This window comes from Gossypium arboreum, chromosome 4 (assembly GCF_025698485.1).
Source record: "Gossypium arboreum isolate Shixiya-1 chromosome 4, ASM2569848v2, whole genome shotgun sequence".
Lineage (NCBI taxonomy): Eukaryota > Viridiplantae > Streptophyta > Magnoliopsida > Malvales > Malvaceae > Gossypium > Gossypium arboreum.
The window spans coordinates 122020912-122039489 of record NC_069073.1 but is presented as its reverse complement, the minus strand read 5'-3'; the positions used below and the strand labels follow the sequence as shown (position 1 = coordinate 122039489).

The 18578-nt window shown below is 33.4% G+C and overlaps 2 protein-coding genes and 1 pseudogene across 2 annotated transcripts; 1 reads left to right on the top strand and 2 right to left on the bottom strand.

Moving 5' to 3' along the window:
- Window positions 1-265: 265 nt before the first annotated feature.
- On the top strand, window positions 266-7277 carry LOC108480483 (protein VAC14 homolog). Its single transcript, XM_017783501.2, has 20 exons — window positions 266-634; window positions 733-846; window positions 968-1033; window positions 1376-1465; window positions 1561-1680; window positions 1769-1797; window positions 1913-2055; window positions 2140-2234; window positions 2479-2565; window positions 2761-2868; window positions 2987-3078; window positions 3284-3365; window positions 3756-3821; window positions 4729-4844; window positions 5025-5145; window positions 5285-5446; window positions 5577-5705; window positions 6103-6171; window positions 6387-6665; window positions 6840-7277. Exons 1-20 carry the CDS (start codon window positions 545-547, stop codon window positions 6927-6929), a joined length of 2148 nt encoding a protein of 715 aa, XP_017638990.1. The 5' UTR covers window positions 266-544; the 3' UTR covers window positions 6930-7277.
- A 1013-nt stretch (window positions 7278-8290) lies between these two features.
- On the bottom strand, window positions 8291-11761 carry LOC108483819 (ankyrin repeat-containing protein At2g01680). Its single transcript, XM_017787411.2, has 3 exons — window positions 11213-11761; window positions 9715-10124; window positions 8291-9474 (listed from the first exon to the last, which is right to left on the bottom strand). Exons 1-3 carry the CDS (start codon window positions 11523-11525, stop codon window positions 8599-8601), a joined length of 1599 nt encoding a protein of 532 aa, XP_017642900.1. The 5' UTR covers window positions 11526-11761; the 3' UTR covers window positions 8291-8598.
- Window positions 11762-13218: 1457 nt separating this feature from the next.
- LOC108481752 (uncharacterized) lies at window positions 13219-17906 on the bottom strand (annotated as a pseudogene).
- Window positions 17907-18578: the final 672 nt, after the last annotated feature.

The window sequence follows — 18578 nt, the reverse complement described above, 5'->3', positions numbered from 1 at the left end:
AGTATTAAAGTTGCTATTATACCAATTTTAAAAGCTACCACATCATTCTCCCATCATCCATTGTGACAAAAAAAATCAATTAATCGAATAAACATTTTGTAATTATTCATAATTGGTGACCGAAAAAAAAAATACAAATAGTTAAGAAAATATCGATAATTTACCCTTAAAAAGAGTAATTTGATCATTTCGTTAACATGTCACTTGCAGTACTCTTTCATCTTTTTTATCCAAACCCATTTAATTTTATTAACATAATCAATATTATTATTATTATTTTAAAAATCACATAATCATGAAAGACAAAAAAAGAAAAAGAAAATAGAAAATAGAAAATCCGATTGCCTTTTGACAAAAAAATAACCGCTACGCATATTCTTGATTTCATCAGATCTGATTTCCCATTCAAATTAAAAATAGAAAGTTATGTTCAGATTCGAATTTGAAAAGATCAGGAAACGAATTTGATTTAATTGAAGGATTTTTGTTATAAGTTTGTCTTTCGTTGTTTTATGTATTTGTATTTTTGAAAAAAGATTCTGTTATGGCTGACGCGCACTCTGTGGTTCCCGCCTCCGTTCTCCGTAATCTCTCCGATAAGCTTTACGAGAAGCGGAAGAATGCGGCACTTGAGGTTTTTTTTTTGAATTTCCTTGGAATTTGATGTTTTGATAATTGAATTTCTTAATCTTTTTTTTATCGTAATTGAATATTAATATTTCTATGTTTTAGGTTGAAGGAATTGTGAAACAGCTAGCGGCTTTAGGAGATCACGAGAAGATATCGGCGGTGATCAGTTTGTTGACCACTGAGTATACGTACTCGCCACAAGCTAATCACCGTAAGGTTGGTGGATAATGAATCATATTCAGAATTTTGAATCATTTTTAATTTGTATGAGATTTTCCTATCTATTTAATTTTAAATTTAGCTCAGTTTTGTTAAATTTTGCGTTGTGTTTATGTAGGGAGGATTGATAGGTTTAGCTGCTGCTACTGTTGGGTTGACTTCTGAAGCCTCTCAACATCTTGAAGTATGGATTAGTAGTTTGCCTTTGAATACCTTTCTTTTGACATATGTATAGAATAACGTTTACCGTGGCATTTTTAGAAACATGTATAGAATTGGAAACACTTACAAGGATTGAATTAGACCTCGTGATTAAGTAATTAGATGCAAATTGTTTGTTGGTTGTTCCTCTCATAAGCACTGTTTTCATAACTCGCTGAGATAGAACACTGTTTCCATTTCTAGAGTAATTAGATGCTCTTACATCTGATGATTGCTTTTTATTTTTTCAAGTATTAATAAGTGTCAGTTATTTCTCAGCTTTCTCTCTTCTTAGTGATTAATTTGCTTTTTATGCATCTACCAGCAAATTGTGCCTCCAGTGCTTAATTCTTTTTCTGACCAAGATAGCAGAGTTCGTTATTATGCTTGTGAAGCTCTATATAACATTGCAAAGGTGAAAGGGGATTGGTTAGCTTATGAAATTAAATTTTTTTGTCTCTTGCTTTCTTGACTGATGGTGGACTGGATTTGCCGTTTTCTGCTGTACAGGTTGTCCGAGGAGATTTTATCATATTCTTTAATCAGATATTTGATGCTTTGTGCAAGCTATCAGCTGATTCTGCAGCCAATGTGCAGAGTGCTGCTCACCTTTTAGATAGGCTAGTGAAGGTTAATAATTGCTTCCTTATTTAAATTTTGCATCTAGGTAACTATGTGAATATGGGATTTATTACTCCTGTTTTACCATGTGAAACAGGACATTGTTACAGAAAGTGACCAGTTCAGGTGTGCTTTATTCCCTTCCAATTGTGCTCTATGAATCTTGTCATAGTTATAGGTCTTGATCAAATATTTTGGGAACAAAATCTTTTAATGTTATTGATTTGTTTTCTGTCTTCAGTATTGAAGAATTTATACCATTGTTGAGGGAACGCATGAATGTCTTGAATCCCTATGTCCGTCAGTTTTTGGTTGGATGGATAACTGTACTGGACAGTGTTCCAGATATTGACATGTTGGGTTTCCTACCTGATTTTCTTGATGGTAATTAAGTTACAGTCTTTTAAATTAATCCGCTACTTTTCTAGGAGAAATTGTTTTAATTAACTTGCTGTTGATAACTTTCAGGTTTGTTTAATATGTTAAGTGATTCCAGTCATGAAATACGGCAACAAGCTGATTCAGCACTTTCTGAGTTTCTCCAAGAGATCAAGAATTCCCCAGTAAGACTTATACTTATTTTTTTCTTTGCTTGCTGGATTTGTTTCATGGGCACTTGTTTTTAATTTTCTTATGCCATTGTTGTCTTTTCCACAAATCTTTATGGGAATGGCATGATTGGCGCCTCAAGATTTTTTATAAAAGAAGTTTTGCGTTATTATTTATCGTTTACCAAAGTATTTCTCTTAAAAAGAAAATATTTTGTTCATTTTTAATTTTCTGACTCGAGCAGTGCTTCTCTTGAAGTCTGTAGATTATGGTCGCATGGCTGAAATACTGGTGCAAAGGGCTGCTTCTCCTGATGAATTCACTCGGTTAACAGCTATGACTTGGGTAAGTAGAGTTAGACTTTGTGTTACCATATCTGGGAGAAGATTTTTAAAGCAGAAAAGGAAAATAATCTTGATAAAGGATTTTTCCCCTTGTCAATATATTTGTCAATAACATGATATTCTTTATTTTTTCTTGCTATTCATGAACTAATTATTTAATTTGGTAATTTCACATTTTGATTTTCTCATTGTACAGATAAATGAGTTTGTAAAACTTGGTGGAGACCAGCTTGTTCCTTACTATGCTGACATACTCGGAGCCATTCTCCCCTGCATGTCTGATAAAGAAGAGAAAATTAGAGGGGTAAGCTTTTGTCTTCTGTATTCTCCTTAATGTGTCTTAAATAGCCATCTGCAATGCCTTTTAGAAACTCATTGCGAGTTCTTTCCTCTGTGATAATTTTGTGTGTTTCAAATATTAGTTTGCTCGTGAAACCAATGAGGAGCTTCGTTCAGTCAAGGGTGAACCAGAAGAAGCGTTTAATGTGGGAGCCATTCTCTCCATTGCAAGGAGGTGTAGTTTTTGTTACCTGGGAAAAATGCTAGGTTTGAAATGTTACTAGCAGTTTGCACTTTGCTCCTGAAAACTGGCTATATATATCTCTTCTCAATTTGAAGAGCTATAAAAAAAAAGTGCTTAAAACTGAGACTTGTTTTGCTTCTGAAATAATTTCATCTTACAATGATTTTATAGTAATTACTATATTTTTGACTGACAGGCAACTGGATAGTGAGTGGGAAGCCACAAGAATTGAAGCGTTACACTGGATATCAACCCTTTTAGACAGACATCGTTCTGAGGTGATGATGCAGTTATTTGTATATTTCATATACATCTGGTGGTGTGCATGATATTTTAGTTTTTCATTATCTTGATGATGATCTGACTTGCAAAAAGAGGTTCAAGGTCCAAGTTTTTAGTATTGTTGGGTAAATCTCATATCTTTCCATATGTTATTTGGCTTTCATGTTTGGTGGAAGCATATCTGATGCTGCTTCCTGAAATCTATTTGTGTATTAAAAAGTCTTGATTTCCCGTGTAAAGGCATGATAATTTCAATATAAAGCAAAGTAAGAAGTGTATAAGCTCATTTTAAAGTCTGAAATTTGAAGTTTATAACCAATTGCTATTTCTTATGCCAATATTACTCCAATATAGATGGTGCTTAATTTTTTTTTTACCTGAAACAGGTATTGTGTTTTCTAAATGACATATTTGACACCCTTTTGAAAGCTCTAGCTGACTCTTCTGATGAGGTGATTTTCTGCTGCCACTTAAATGTTTTCTATTTAATTGTTCCATGAAGGGTTTTGTTTTGTTTCATTTCTTTATTCTTGTTCTATGTCTTAGTATCGTTATAATTCAATAGGATGAACCCTATGTCCTTTAATTTGTTTCTTGAATGGTGATACTGAAACTAGCTAACCCAGCTGGCAATATCCTTACCTTCCTATGAACTTAGATAGAGACTTGCCTTTGCAAGAGGTTTTCCTTGTCCATATCGCCTCTTTCTTCTCTCTCTTTTGGAAGGAATTGGGGATTAAGGATCAGTTGTTTTCAAAACATTGAGCCTAAAGAATCACTATATTTCACTCTCAGTATGATGTCTCTTTCTTGGACGCAATTAGTTTGCTTTGTTTCCTTCTGGTTTTTTTGCTTTATTTGTGTTAGAAAAACATCTGTCTCAATCCCTCTGACAGTATATTTCGATAGTTTGGCACAAGTTACTGCTAGTCTATATATTTTCAACATTCATTATTGAGTTTTTTTGTTTGTTTCATTCCTTGCTGTTCTTATACTGCTCTCTTTATCTCCAATAATTGTCCTTCTATAGGCTGAATGGATGATAATCGAACAATGCTTGGGAAATTTTCTTCCTAGGAATATATTCGGAGCATCTTAGTCACTAGTACTAGTACTTAGTTCTTACTTCTTTTGCCATGTATTAAATAGCGTGATGTTTTTATGTTGGACGTATCTAACTGTCATTGGACATAAAATTTAAAACTGTTAATATTTGGTTTCATGATTTTTGGCTCCAACTATTTCTATAAATTTCTCGTTATTAGTATATGTGTTACATGTGTGTCTGTGTGGTGTTAACCTAAAAATGCTCTTGTTTGTATATACTAATTTACGTTGCAATTTGGATTTTGCTATCAGGTGGTGCTCCTAGTTCTTGACATTCATGCATGCATAGCACAAGATCCCCAACATTTCAGCCAGCTTGTTGTTTTTCTAGTGCAAAATTTCCGGATCGATCATTCTCTCCTGGAGAGGTGATTCTAGTCCCCTCAAGCCCCAGTGCTTTTCTTTTCCTTTTTGAAATTTATTACGATTTTTTTTCTTTTGGCTGTTTATCTCTCATTTAGGCTACATGGCCAACTAGCTGTAGTTATTTTAATTATGTATAAATGTCTCACCTCTTTCTTTTGCAAATCATGTCCCTGTTTCCTTAGGCGTGGAGCTTTGATAATACGTAGACTTTGTGATCTCTTGGATGCTGAAAGGGTTTACCGTGAGCTATCCTCCATACTAGAGGGAGAAGCAGACCTAGAATTTGCCTGCATTATGGTTCAGGTTCTGTCACATATTTAAGAATTTAACTAATGCAATTATGCTCTTCTATTAGAGTTATAAAATAAAGTAAGTAATTAACTTTTAGCTTTGTTACTTCCATCAAGCACCAGATTTTAAGTTTGCTTCTCTCGTGTTTCAGGCATTGAATTTAATTCTACTCACTTCTTCTGAGCTGTCTGAGATTCGGAAACTTTTGAAACAGTCACTGGCTAATGCTGCTGGAAAAGATTTATTTGTTGCTTTGTATGCTTCATGGAGCCACTCACCAATGGCAATTATAAGTCTCTGTTTATTAGCTCAGGTAAGGAACTATCTCCTTTAAATTGCTTGTCAATATCTCCTTTTTTTGTGTTATGGGCTAAGGTGAGGAGATGCGACGTTGAACCATCTACTTTTATGGTTATTAATATAAGTATTTATTTGCTTGATAGATGTATCCGCATGCGAGTGCTGTGATTCAGTCCCTGGTTGAGGAAGATATTAACGTCAAATTCTTGGTTCAGCTTGATAAATTGATTCGTTTGCTTGAAACCCCGATCTTTGCTCATCTAAGATTGCAGGTGCTTAGATTATAAATACTTGCCCTATGAACTTATACTTTTAATAGCTCACAATCTGTGGTAAAACACATATAAATGTAGTATCCATGATTATTTTTCAAATCTATGAATATTTATGATTTTGAAATTCATGATTTTATACTTTTCAAAATAGAATCATAGTGAATCTCTTAACTAATACATAGTATATGCATTTCATTTCACAATTTATATAACAAATGAATACCGAATTCAATTTTACAAATTCATATTTCCGAGCATAGCATAGTTGAATACATTAATTGTAACTATAGTTGCATTTTTTTCTAAGTAATTGGTTTATTTCTATTTTCCATTTTTGTCTTTTGATTTTAGAAGATCTGTTATGTTATTGGTCTGTTGTTTTCTCTATTTCCAGCTTCTTGAACCCGGAAGATATGTATGGTTGCTGAAAGCATTGTATGGTCTTTTGATGCTACTTCCTCAGGTATGTCTTTATCCTTTCTTTTCTAGGCATCACTCCCTCGAACTAACTGAATAAAAATCAACTTTTGGTGTAAACTCGACTTCATGAAAACAATGGAACTCGACTTTATGGTATAAGGGAAACCTCAAGTTTATTCATGCCCGTGGTAAATTGGCGCATATACACATCGGGATTATTATTTCATCATTATATTTGTCTTTCTTATTTAACTGCAGCAAAGTGCCGCATTCAAGATACTGCAAACTCGTTTAAAAACCGTCCCAACATACTCCTTCAATGGTGGTGATCAACTCAAGCACGCATTGTCAGGCAACCCATACTCCCATCACGGTGCATCCCAAATTACTGAGGATGGTAACAAAAACCTCAATAATGGGAATGTACAAAACGACATTAATTTTACTTCGTGGCTGGAACAGTTTGAGCAAATTCAACGACAACACCGATTGCTTGCGAAATCACAAGCACAATCTCGAAACAACTCATTATTGAAGGTATACGAGTTGCTTGTTACATATGTCGGTAATTTGTTAATAATGTAAAAGATTAGAACTTGGATTCGGGTATGTTCAATTGTTTCGAAGATTTGCATGCATTTTGATGGTCTTTAGAAGATTGTATTTCTATGCATGTCAACCGGTTTTAGGCATCGCCTGATCTTTATGCAGGATGGGCCAAAAGCTGAAGAACCCCGGCAGCTCCCAACATCGAACACAAACCGGGCTGTTTCAAGATCATCTAAGAGAGGCCCGGGTTAGTTGCAAGTTGTTTGGTCATCAGGCCACGGTTGCGGTGAGATCCAGTATCTGGTAGTAGTTTGTAAAGTTGTAAATCGTAGTCGTTTTTATTTTAATTTATTGGTGAAAATTCGGGTTTTTAATATAAGCTTTCCAAGCAATTCTTTCTTCTTTTTTTTCGTTTTTTTCCTTTACAAACAAAATACACCCATGTGGTTCAGGTATTTTTATTGAAAAAAATCACATGGTTTTAGAGGGAGAAAATGAATTAGAAAATACTTTCTTTCTTTTTTTTGTTCATTGAATTTTATGTAATAAGGGAACCTTTTTATTTTTCTAAATTTAAGTACAAAATAATATTTGTTGAAACTATCAATGCATATATTCTTCTTGATTAGTTTTTTTATTCTGTACATAAATTGATTCTGCTGAGATGCTGCAATAATATTTTATTTGTTGAATCGGATCATTTTAGTTTTGATCACTTCAGATTTTTTGAATTTTTTGAATTGGGGATGTTTCAGATTCAAATTTATTTTTGATTTGGGTTGTTTGATTTTTGGGTCGGTATGAGTTTGAATTAGTTTGGCTTTGTATTTTTTAGCCTTTTAATTTGTATCAAATTAAGTTGAGTCGAGTTTGAATTTGGAACATAAATGTAAAGTTCAGGTCTTTTCTTTGAATTTCTCAATAAATATATTTTTAGTAGAAATTTTTCATTAATGAAGAAGGAAAGACATAGCGGTGCTCCAATAAAGCCTAACTTGACTTATACAATGGTGACATGGTGAGTCGAGAAAGATGACTAGGGTTATAATTCTGCCGAGTTTAGCTGGAGTACTTGTAAGTTCGAGTTTAACTCAAAATTCAAGGTTCGAATTTGACTCGATATATAATTGAGTTACTCGAGTTTAATTAAGTTTATGTGTATTCAAGTTTGAGTTGAAGCTCGAGTTAACTTGATAATTAAGCTTAAGATTAATAATATATATTAAAAGTAAAATTATAATTTCATAACAAATAATGTTTAAAATATATATTAAAAATAAAAACTTGATAAGATTAGCGAATTGTTTAAATTGAGTATTATTAAGTTTAAATTTGACAAAATTTATTTTACTTGGCATAAAAGCTTTAAAATTGAACTCATCTCCCATATTAGTATTCAATCTAGATAAAGTCAAATCGGGTTTCAATTTTTTTGATTCATTTTGAGTAGATTTATTATAAGTTTAGATAATTTAAATTCAAATTATTTCAAGTACGAAACATTGGAGTATGGAATTTAGATAATTACAAATTTAGGTTAGTTCCAAATTTGGGTTAATACAAATTCAAATTGATATAGATTCATGTTATTAACATTTTGTGATCAAATCAAGTTAAATTCAAGATTATGTAATTATTATTTCACAAAAGAGTAGTAATGATAATATTAATAATAATACAAATATGTACTTAACCGGTACCCGAGTATCGGGTGACATTTCCGGTATCATATGCCATTTACATCATATTTGGTTCGATAGAATGGCTATTCTATTCCCCCTCGACCCCTTATTTGATCCTCAAAACTAACCCGGTCGTTTGGTCCGCCGAACGGCCATTTCACGGAAAGGGCGATTCTTCAGCTACTCCGGGTTGTCTCGTATTAGCTGTCCCATGCTTTTTACAGGCATACAATAGTGTTTTATAAAGCATATATCTTCTCAAGATCAGAGTTATAATCATTATCATCTGATATATTTGCAGAATATGACCATGAAAAAGACTTACTCCCGGTTGCTCGTTTTATTCGTCTTTGAGAATCGCTCCGGAAAGTCCCAAACCTTTGCCGGAAAACAAAGTAACACATACTAGCAAGTGTCCCGACTAGGATTGGTGCTCCAACGATGGTTATTGTAACAGCCATCCATGAACTACCTTTTCCGACAACCACGAAAGCTATCGATAAAAACGCTCCGCATGTGCAACCAGAAGCGGCCCACATCAACTTGTTAACTACCGATACAACCTGTTTTTGTGCCGTTGTGTCCCATGCGACCAATGTGATCTGCACTACGACAACGGCGAGCGATATGAAGAGGGATGTAGCATTCAAGAGGCAAAAAACCCGAAAACCAACGTTATCGGCTATATTAGCTTTCCCACTATCCGGATCATCACTTACGTATTGACCGGGCAAGTTGAAGATTGCTAAGAAAGCTATTGACGCGAAGAGAACAGCGACGACAGTGATGGAATTCGTGGTGTTTTGGACTGCTTCTCTGTGAAGTTTCCGTAGTTCTTTGGCAATTCCCGTAACTCTTCGGTTCGTTTTTTCGTTTTGTATAAACTGCGAGTGAACTTCGTGCTTAATATCACTCACTGTCCTCTTAAGTTCCATTGCTTCATCTACTTGACCAACGTACCTAGCATGTTTAGCACCGGCCTCCGTTAGAGCTTCTTTAATTTCAAACGCGGATTCACCGTACTGGAGTTTATCAGCCAAATCCATCGCGGTTTCGTGTTGATTATTTATGGCGTTGACATCAGTAGATCTATAAGTTAGCAACAAGCTCACAATCTGTATACACATAAAGCAAGAAAAGGCCATAAGAAAAATGAAAAGCCGAAGAAACAAATGCCATATATACATGGTAAATACACCATGGAGGCCCCTGTAAATTTGTTCTTTAATCTAATGTATAAGGATTAATTTACCCATTTATTTGAGTAGAGAAGGCAAAATGTAATTTGACTCCTAATACAGAGGCTTCTATGATATGTTTACTGTATATACACACATGCATGAAGTAACAGATACCTGCGCGCGGGATTTCCTCGTAGCAATGTGCAATGCCGTATTCCCCTTTTTGTCACGTTCGTTCAGAATGGAGTGATTGGCGAACAATAATTCATCAACTACCGCCGGACATTGACCCTTGACAGCCATATGGAGTGCAGTTTGGCCTTTCTTATCTTTGATGCTAACAATTCCTTGATCGCAATCGATAAGAGCTTTTACGATATCGATAAGGCCATACCTCACAGCTGTATGTAAGGCTGTCTTTCCGTTTTTACGCACTATCCGTATGCAACTGGCATCGGCATTCAGTATCGCATTTACCACATCTAAATGACCTTTAACAGCTGCAGAATAAAGGGGGCTCGTATTCGTAGAGTCGCATATCCCACAAAGTTCTGGCCATAACCGCAAAAGTTCCTTCACTATGCCTGCAGAAAAAACGGTACATAAATCCGCAACGGACAATCACCATTCACAACAGAGTAACTAAATATCAGTGATATTGCACAATCCCATATTGTTTAACTACCCTAAATCACACCAAAGTATATTTCACGGACAAATACCCGATTTTAGCTCGGAGTTGCTCGTATAAGACTTATGTTCCGATCGATTATCTCGAGTCTCCATATACCAAGAAAGATGTACTATCTAACATGGAATATTTACTCTATGGGTTCGGCAAGCTCTTTGATTCGAGTTCATGGTTTCTCTTGGCTATACGCTTCATTAGTATCCCAAATTCAAAAAAGTCAAATAGTTGAAACAATAAGTTGCTAAAATAACTAAATTCAATTTCATTTATCAGACTTGGGTATGTCGAATACGAGTACATCTTAATATGTACCGAAAACACATAAATACTTCAAGAAAAATGAAAATTTAAAAATAAAATTTCATCAAAATCACATCAAATATACATTAGACGGACTTGAGTACATTAGATACGAGTACATGTCCAACATGAGTAATTAAGGATAATTAAGGATTCTATCTCAAACCTTTATCTTAATTTGTATCGAAAACACATGAATACTTCAAGAAAATAAAAATCCGGAAATCAAATTTTCATAAATAACTCAAATAATAAGTTGCTACAATAACTAAATTTAAGTTCGTTAGCCGGACTCAAATATGTGCCGAACATGAATACTTTATCTAAATATGCATAGAAAAATACAAATACTTCAATAAAAATGAAAAATAGAATTTTCATAGATAACCTAAACAATAAGTTCAATTTCGTTCCGAACTTCGAGTATGTGTTACGACTTCGAGTATGTGTTAAACATGAATATTTACAAAAATTCTCTCTCCAACCCTTATCTCAAATATACATCGAAAAACGCAAATACTTCAAGAAAAACAGAAAAATCCAAAAATCAAATTCTAATTTTCATTCAAAATTCATCCTTCCATCTAAACCCCAAAGCAAAAAAAAAAAATCAAAAATCAAAGCTAAAAAATAATTAAAATCAAGCAAAAAAAAAAAAGGTATCATAGAAAAAAATCATACCCAAATGTCCAAGTTTAGCAGCAACATGAAAAGTGTTCATATCAGACTTAGACCTGATCTTAACAATCTCCACATCACAAAATTTGATCAAATAATCAAAAACCTCAATGAAATTATGCTCAGCTGCAATATATAAAGCAGTAGCCCCTGATTCACTTTGAGCAGCCATCAGATCATACAACGTTGATGATCCATCACACGCTTCATCTTTCTTCAACTTATCTAATATCTGCTTCACCGCTTCAAGTTCACCAGATCGAACGGCTACAAATAAAGATTGTTGAGTAAGGAAACGTAAAGGCTTCGATTCCATCACTACTTCCTCTTCTTCTTCTTCGGATTTTCACTGTTCTTTGTTGTTCATTTAGATGGGTTTTTTTTTAATTAAAAAAAAGGTTAAAGGATTAAAAGGGGTTTGTTTGATTGTAAAGGTGGGTATGGTTTTTCTTTGCTGTAAAGGATAATGAAAGAGAGTTTATATTGTGTATTAATGGTGTCCATTGAATTTGTTTACAAGCTTTTTTTTATTTATTTTATAAATGATTAATTGATTGACTGTGAAATGAAAAAATGGGGTCTTCGTTGCAATCATGTGGCAAAGTTGACTGTTTCTTTGATAAAAACGAAAGCAGGTGGATATAAATATTTCCATTTTTAACCCAACAAAATTATTTGGTATTCTTCAATATACTCCACTAATTGAACTGAATCGAGTTTGAATCGTAATTTAAAATTTGATGTTTAGCTCGAATTTGATTGAATATCATTTTTTAAGTTTTAATTTAGCTCGATACTAAATCGACCAATAAGTTCATTAATCAATTTTCATATTCAAGCTTGAATTTGAACTCGATTAAGCTCGAGTTTATTTATACTTAAGCTTCTTTTTTTTATATAACAAAAATGAAAATATTATTTCATGATATAAAAATTTATTAATATCAAAATGTTTTGTTAGCCTCACAAATGGTTTGAAACGGATTTCTTTTATACTTTAATTTGACTTAATTAAGTAACTTGATCCGATAATTGCTTAATTAAATTTAAATTTTTTCACCCACACTTGAATTTAATATTTATTTATTTTTATATAATATTATCAACAAACCTAAATTGATAACATCGTTAATTGTTACCGTTAAAGTAAAGAATAAATTTTATTATTATTTGATTACTAGTATCCACTAAATTGTAATATAAACTTTAATTTTAAAAAAGAGATGTAAATTACAGGGATTAAAGTCAAAATTAAACCTATTTATTTAATAAAGAAAGAGAGTTTAAAAGTTGTCATGGTTGTAAGAATCTCAAGATCTTTTTCAACTGTTGGGTGTTTTGTCTTTTTGTTATATTTTAAGGTTTCCTACGTAATCTGCTGTTTATTGGGCTACTTGTAAAATTCGGACAAACTTACACGTGAAGGTATAATTAGTGAGTTTACTAATTAGGTTAAAAATTAAAAATCAAACTCGAAATTTTAAATTTCAAAAGTAAAAAATACAATATTTTTTATTTTTATTATTTCATATAATATAAGACTTTTATGTATTTTATTTATGTTTTAGTGGAAAATTGGTTAATTGTATTTTTTATTTTGTATAATATATATATATATATATTTTTGGGAAGTTTCATTGTTGTAATTATAATATAGAATAAAATTAATATAAAAATTATATCTTATGTTTGTATATATTTAACCATTTATGTTATATTTATTTTATATGATTTACATAGAAAATATAAGATATAATACCTATATTTTAACAAAAAATCTATATAAATTTCTATTATTATTTTTGCATTTTAGTAAGGTATACAAAATGATACAAACATATAAATTATCAATCAACTTTTGGAAAAAATGAAAAAGCCCGGCGCCAATATCAATAATTATAATTATAAGCACTTGATTGAATTAGTATTATCCATAGATCGGATATCAAGTTCAACTCACTTGTGATTTTATTTTTTTTTTTCTTTTTATATATAAAAATATATACATATATATAAGGATGTCATCTTGTATAAAATTATGAAATTTAAAGTTTTTTTAAATATTTTTCATGTACATTTTACTATCACTCTGAGCAACTTAGGTTCTCTCTTTCGCATTAAAGGAAGTTCCTCTGAAAAGTTCCTATTGAAAACAGGGAAATCAAACCTTTAGCCATGTTTGCTGTATCGAGATTTACGGTCTGCCTTCCGACAGTTAGGTCCCTCTACCGATCCCATGGCTTCCATGGATGTTTCCCCTCCCACTCATCTTTCTCTCGCTACGATTTCTTCTCTGGTCGCTTTGCAGGCTCCTCTTGATGCTTTCGTACCAATGATTTCAATTGTTTTTCTTTATTATATTTATCCACCAAATCTGCATCCTCTTCGTATTTTCTTCTTCGTTCGAAGCAAGAGCAGCAGCCTCATTGTAGGCTTCTAAGTAACTGCAATTAAGCAAGAAGCAGAATCATGATAAACAACTAAACAAAATGAAGATTATCATACAATATGATTTCCAAAAACGTTCAAAAGCGAGATTCCCACTGCGTGTTTGCTTTTCAGGCTAGCTCTAGAGGAGTATCGGTCCACACACCAGTATCACCCCGCCCTTCTTTTCCATTCTTGTTAGACCTTGCCGATTGCTTTGTCACACCTGGCTGACAAGAATAAAACAAGTAGGATATTATAATTAGAGTATTTTCAGTTTAAAGAGATGTAAATTCCCTTGTGCTATGCTAATATTATCCACAATAAGAATATAAAAATTCCATAAGTTCCAATACAATGGAATATGCAGAGCAGGATTGAAGGATTTATTCCGAAGGACAAAAACCGATTATGACGTTTGTGCAACTAACTATGCAAAAGTATAGAACTGCACACATTGTCTTACCTTACTCTCGGAAGGTAGTGTTGTCATCCATTCATCCCTTTTCGGTGGCACTTTAACTTCTACTTCATGCACAAGCAGCTAATCATCACCCTCCATTGATATACCTGCAATAATTAAAAGTGGGTTCTAGATCAACATTCTTTAGCACTCCATAAACTGTTGACACAAGATGAAAAAAGAAGAAATAATAATAATAATAATACTAAATTAAAGGAGAATGTACAGTCAGCTATGAAGCACCAACACTCCTACCCATCGAAGGTAAAGTAATTGATGGGAGACAAACACATGAATGCACGTGCAAGAGCGTGCACAGACACATAGATGTTGCATGTAACTACAGAGAAAATATCTAACCTTGCAATCTTCTCCATTGTGCAGCTTCACGCATTGCTTGCAACTCAGCCTATAGAAAGAAAAGGATTAATATAATAAGTTGATACTAATAAGTTCATCAAATTAATACCTATACTAAGAGCTTGTAAATAACAAATACCTTGAATTCCTCTTGCTACTCCTTCAGTTTCATTTTCTAAAGCAGTGCTTTTCGCTGCAAAATGTAAGAAGTTTGATGTTAGAATTACGATAGTGAGACTAAACGTTAGAGAGAGGAGAGAATTATAAATCCCCATAAATTCAAAATGCAGCAAAAATTCACCCAAAAGAATGCAGCAACAATTGTGTGTTGGTGACATTGTATGTTGGTGAAAATTTAGAAAAAAGGTTTACAGCTAATAAGCTTTTCTGCCTGTGCAATTGGTTAGATGATACAGGCTCATTAAGCTTAATAAGATCTGTAATAATGTTAACTCAGTGATTCATATGGGCAATGAAACAAAACCCTGAAGGACAAGCTTCTGTTGGGGGGAGGGGAAAGAAGAAGGCATTTCGAGGAACAACCATAACTACAATTATAATAATAATAATTCCATATTATTGTACAAAATATAACAGAGATGCCAATATTCAAGAAGATACCAGTGAAACAGATTCGACTATTATGTTGAATACTTAGGAGAATTTTCCTAATCCTACACTTGTGCTACCAGATGAAATTAGACTCTTTTAGTCTGACAGAAAACCAACTACTCTACTTTCTTCATATTCTAACTTTTGGTTCTGACAAAAATGTGGTAAGGATGCAAATTAAAGCCCTATGTAACTTCAAGGATGCCACAGAAACCAAAATACCCCCAAAAAGACAATCCCCTTCAGCCATTCAATGTAAGATAAGAAAAGTTGTAACCAAAATCTGGGGTCTTATGTACTGTGAACAACTCAATACTAAAGAATAATTCAATGAGTTTACAGCATTAGTTCACACAATGAGTCCACACAGGCAATGAAGAACCATAAGACCCAAAATGAATGAGGCATATAAGTTATCAACCGTGGCTGCATTCAGAGTAGACAAATCAAACCCTCACCTTATCCAGATCTTGTAAATCCTTAAGAGCTTTGTTGAGTATGACAAATGCTTGGCGTGCCTGTGGATGAGGACATTTTGTCTAAATGCACCGAAAGAGACAGTTTCCAGTATCTAAAGGAAAAACAAAGCAGCTTATGAGAAACACAGTTCAACACAAGTTCACAATCACATCGAGATAAATGGCAGAGTCCATCAACATGTAAACCGCCTGTAAAATGAGAAAATGACATGAAAAGTAAATAATTTATAGCCTCTTTATTAACAAAACCTAGGACAAGGATTTAGCTCAGTAGGCATCCAAACAGCAGCCTCAAAGGAACTTTTTTCCATTACCACCAAAATTCCAAGTTGGAAGTAACAGGTATAAGTGACAAAATTAATCCATAGCTTGAAAGCTCCCTAGGATAATAAACTCATATCATGGATTCAGCATTTAAACTTTTTGGCATCTCTCCTTGCTAGTATCTCCTCCTTGTTTTTCAGTTGTTACCAAAACTTGGAGAAGTTTATTTGTGTAAGAATGAGTACAAATTAGAAGCTAAAATTAAACCCATGTTACTTAGACTAGTTATTTTGTCCTAATCTCCTATATTGGTTGGACGGTAAATAGGTGGGATCAGGTTGAGTCGTTTCGGGTCAGATCATTTTTGGATTAGGTCCAGCATTTTACTCAGGCCAGTCTTGGGTTTCCGCCATACTGGGATCAGATTGATCCGTGTTCAAATTCTTTTAAGTTTAGGTCATTTCAGATTTGAGTAATTTTTTGTTCTAGGTCTTTGACATTTTGGTCAATTTGGGTATGGGTTTTTACTAACAGGTTTTCAGGTTCAGGTTCATTTTCCCATCTCTAATTATAACAAACCACTACACACATGCTCGTTATTATTAAACTAGGGTGTTGTTGATACAATGTAAAACATCTATTGCTGAGGGAAAAGAAAGATTAGGTATCCAATACGTGCTTAAACAATGAAAGGCAATGAAAAAGAAAATTATGGAACTAATATTAAATTCTTCCTCATCCATGTAAAAGAAAAAACCTTACTTTTTATTTATATTATCAGCAGAAATATTTCTGTTTGCTCCTATAACATCATATGGACAGTCAGATTCAGCTCCCATAATTCTTGTCACCTGCTCAGGGAAAATTGAAGAGCAATTGAGTGTACATACAAGTAACTCTTTATAAATACAACCATAATGCGACGTGCCAAAGAATTGCTTATCATACAAGTGCATATTATACCTAGGACTTTAGGGAACCTACACAATTTCATTGATTTTCTCAAAATTCTCAACCTCTAAGCATAGTATCAGGTAATACAGAACCACAAGATATTGAGTGAACATTAGGCAAGCCTAAAGATAAAATGCAGTAGTTTATTCCTACTTTTCTGATAATCTGGAAAGGAACAAGGCTCTAAGCCCCTGACTAAAGAAGATAAATGATAACGAATGCCAGAAATACAGCTACAACGGGAAAAATCAACAAACATAACATATGATATAGGATGCTTGTTGAGACTAGGAAGAAGAATTGACTAATTATAGCTGGCAGACCATGAGCCAATTAAGGCAAATTCAACAAAAGAAACAAGAAACAAGATGAACTAAAATTTTGACGTTTCATTTCATTGTCAATGATTTCTTTTAATTAATATGACAGTTTTTATTACCATAGAAAAGAAAATGGCAGCTAGAATGAATCAGAGGCAAATTAATTGAACAATCGCCAAGCAACCATTCACCTCTTTTCTTCCCAACAAGACAGAAGAGATTAACAAACAAGCAAAGCTGACAGAGCAAAATCACAAGGATGAAAGAAGAACCAAAGGGCAATAAAAGACAATGAGGTAAAATTTCCACATTCCAACAGAGGCTCAAGGCTGCAATATTTATAGCCCTACCACAAAAAGATAGAGCTAAACTTGAATAAACTACATAAGGGGTGAAATTCGGTACCTCTTCGAAACTTTCTGCTTCATTTGCTGATTCAGCTTCAGCAACCAGAGCCGGAGGTGGAGGTCCAATAAAGAGTTCATCATCTTCCTCTATCTCAACTTCTCTGGATTAATTTGAAAAAAGAATGCCAGAGAAATAGTTGTAAAAGCCAGCATTAATTTTCTGATACAAAATAAAACTGAGAGTAAAAAACTTCGTTATGTAGAATACCTGAGCTCAGCCTAGGTTTGTGTTAATTTGGCTGCTGCAGCAAGTAACTCAGCTGAGGGCATTTCAGGGCCAATAATCACCTGTAAGAAGATTAAAGCAATGAAGAGGAACGAAACTAGTAATCTAATGCATCTGCAAGAAGTATTGTCTACGTTACCTGAACAGCCGCAGTTTGGGGTGCCGTACACACCGACATAGGATACGGATCAAATCCGGCGATAAACGGCGGTGGGTCAGAACCGATAAGAGAAGAAGAAAAAACCTGGACGATGATAGAAGGAAGAGAAAAACGGAAAAACAGTTCCGTATTAACAGGTTTCTAGTGTCACGGACCGCAGAGTTCTAGCGTCGTGATAGTAGACCGACCCTATATATACCCGCGCATAGTTTGTGTTTTGGGTAAATTATACTACTAGTCCCCCAACTGACTCAACTATTAGAAAATTGTTTTGGCATAATGACTTATTTAGCCCTCCAACTTTACAAAAAAATCATTTTAGCCTTCTATTTAAGTTTTGTCAAAGTTTACATGGTAATCCACATCACGAAAGTTAACATTTGTTAGTTTTTCAATCAAATTTCAGATAATTTAACAAAAAAATACACGTGAACTACCACATGGATGCCACATTAGTAATTAATTAATTTAAAAAATATATAAAAGAAAATATATAGAAAATTATTTAAATTATTTAAAAATTTGTAAGTAATAAAATTTTATCTTATAACCTTTTAAAAATTTCAAAAATATTAAAATTAATTAATTGCTAATGTAGAATCCATTTAACAAAAAAAGTAAGTTCAAATATTATAAGAGGCCAAAAATTAAATGGATGGCGAAAATGACACTTTTTTTTAATAAAGTTTGAGGGCTA

Coding starts and splice junctions, on each gene's coding strand:
- LOC108480483 (XM_017783501.2), top strand. CDS start 545: ATGGCTGACGCGCACTCTGTGGTTCCCGCCTCCGTTCTCCGTAATCTC. Junction 847..967: donor CACAAGCTAATCACCGTAAG/GTTGGTGGATAA, acceptor GTGTTTATGTAG/GGAGGATTGATAGGTTTAGC. Junction 4,845..5,024: donor GATCATTCTCTCCTGGAGAG/GTGATTCTAGTC, acceptor CTGTTTCCTTAG/GCGTGGAGCTTTGATAATAC.
- LOC108483819 (XM_017787411.2), bottom strand. CDS start 11,525: ATGGAATCGAAGCCTTTACGTTTCCTTACTCAACAATCTTTATTTGTA. Junction 10,125..11,212: donor TGCTAAACTTGGACATTTGG/GTATGATTTTTT, acceptor TTTTTTCTGCAG/GCATAGTGAAGGAACTTTTG. Junction 9,475..9,714: donor CGAGGAAATCCCGCGCGCAG/GTATCTGTTACT, acceptor ATGTGTATACAG/ATTGTGAGCTTGTTGCTAAC.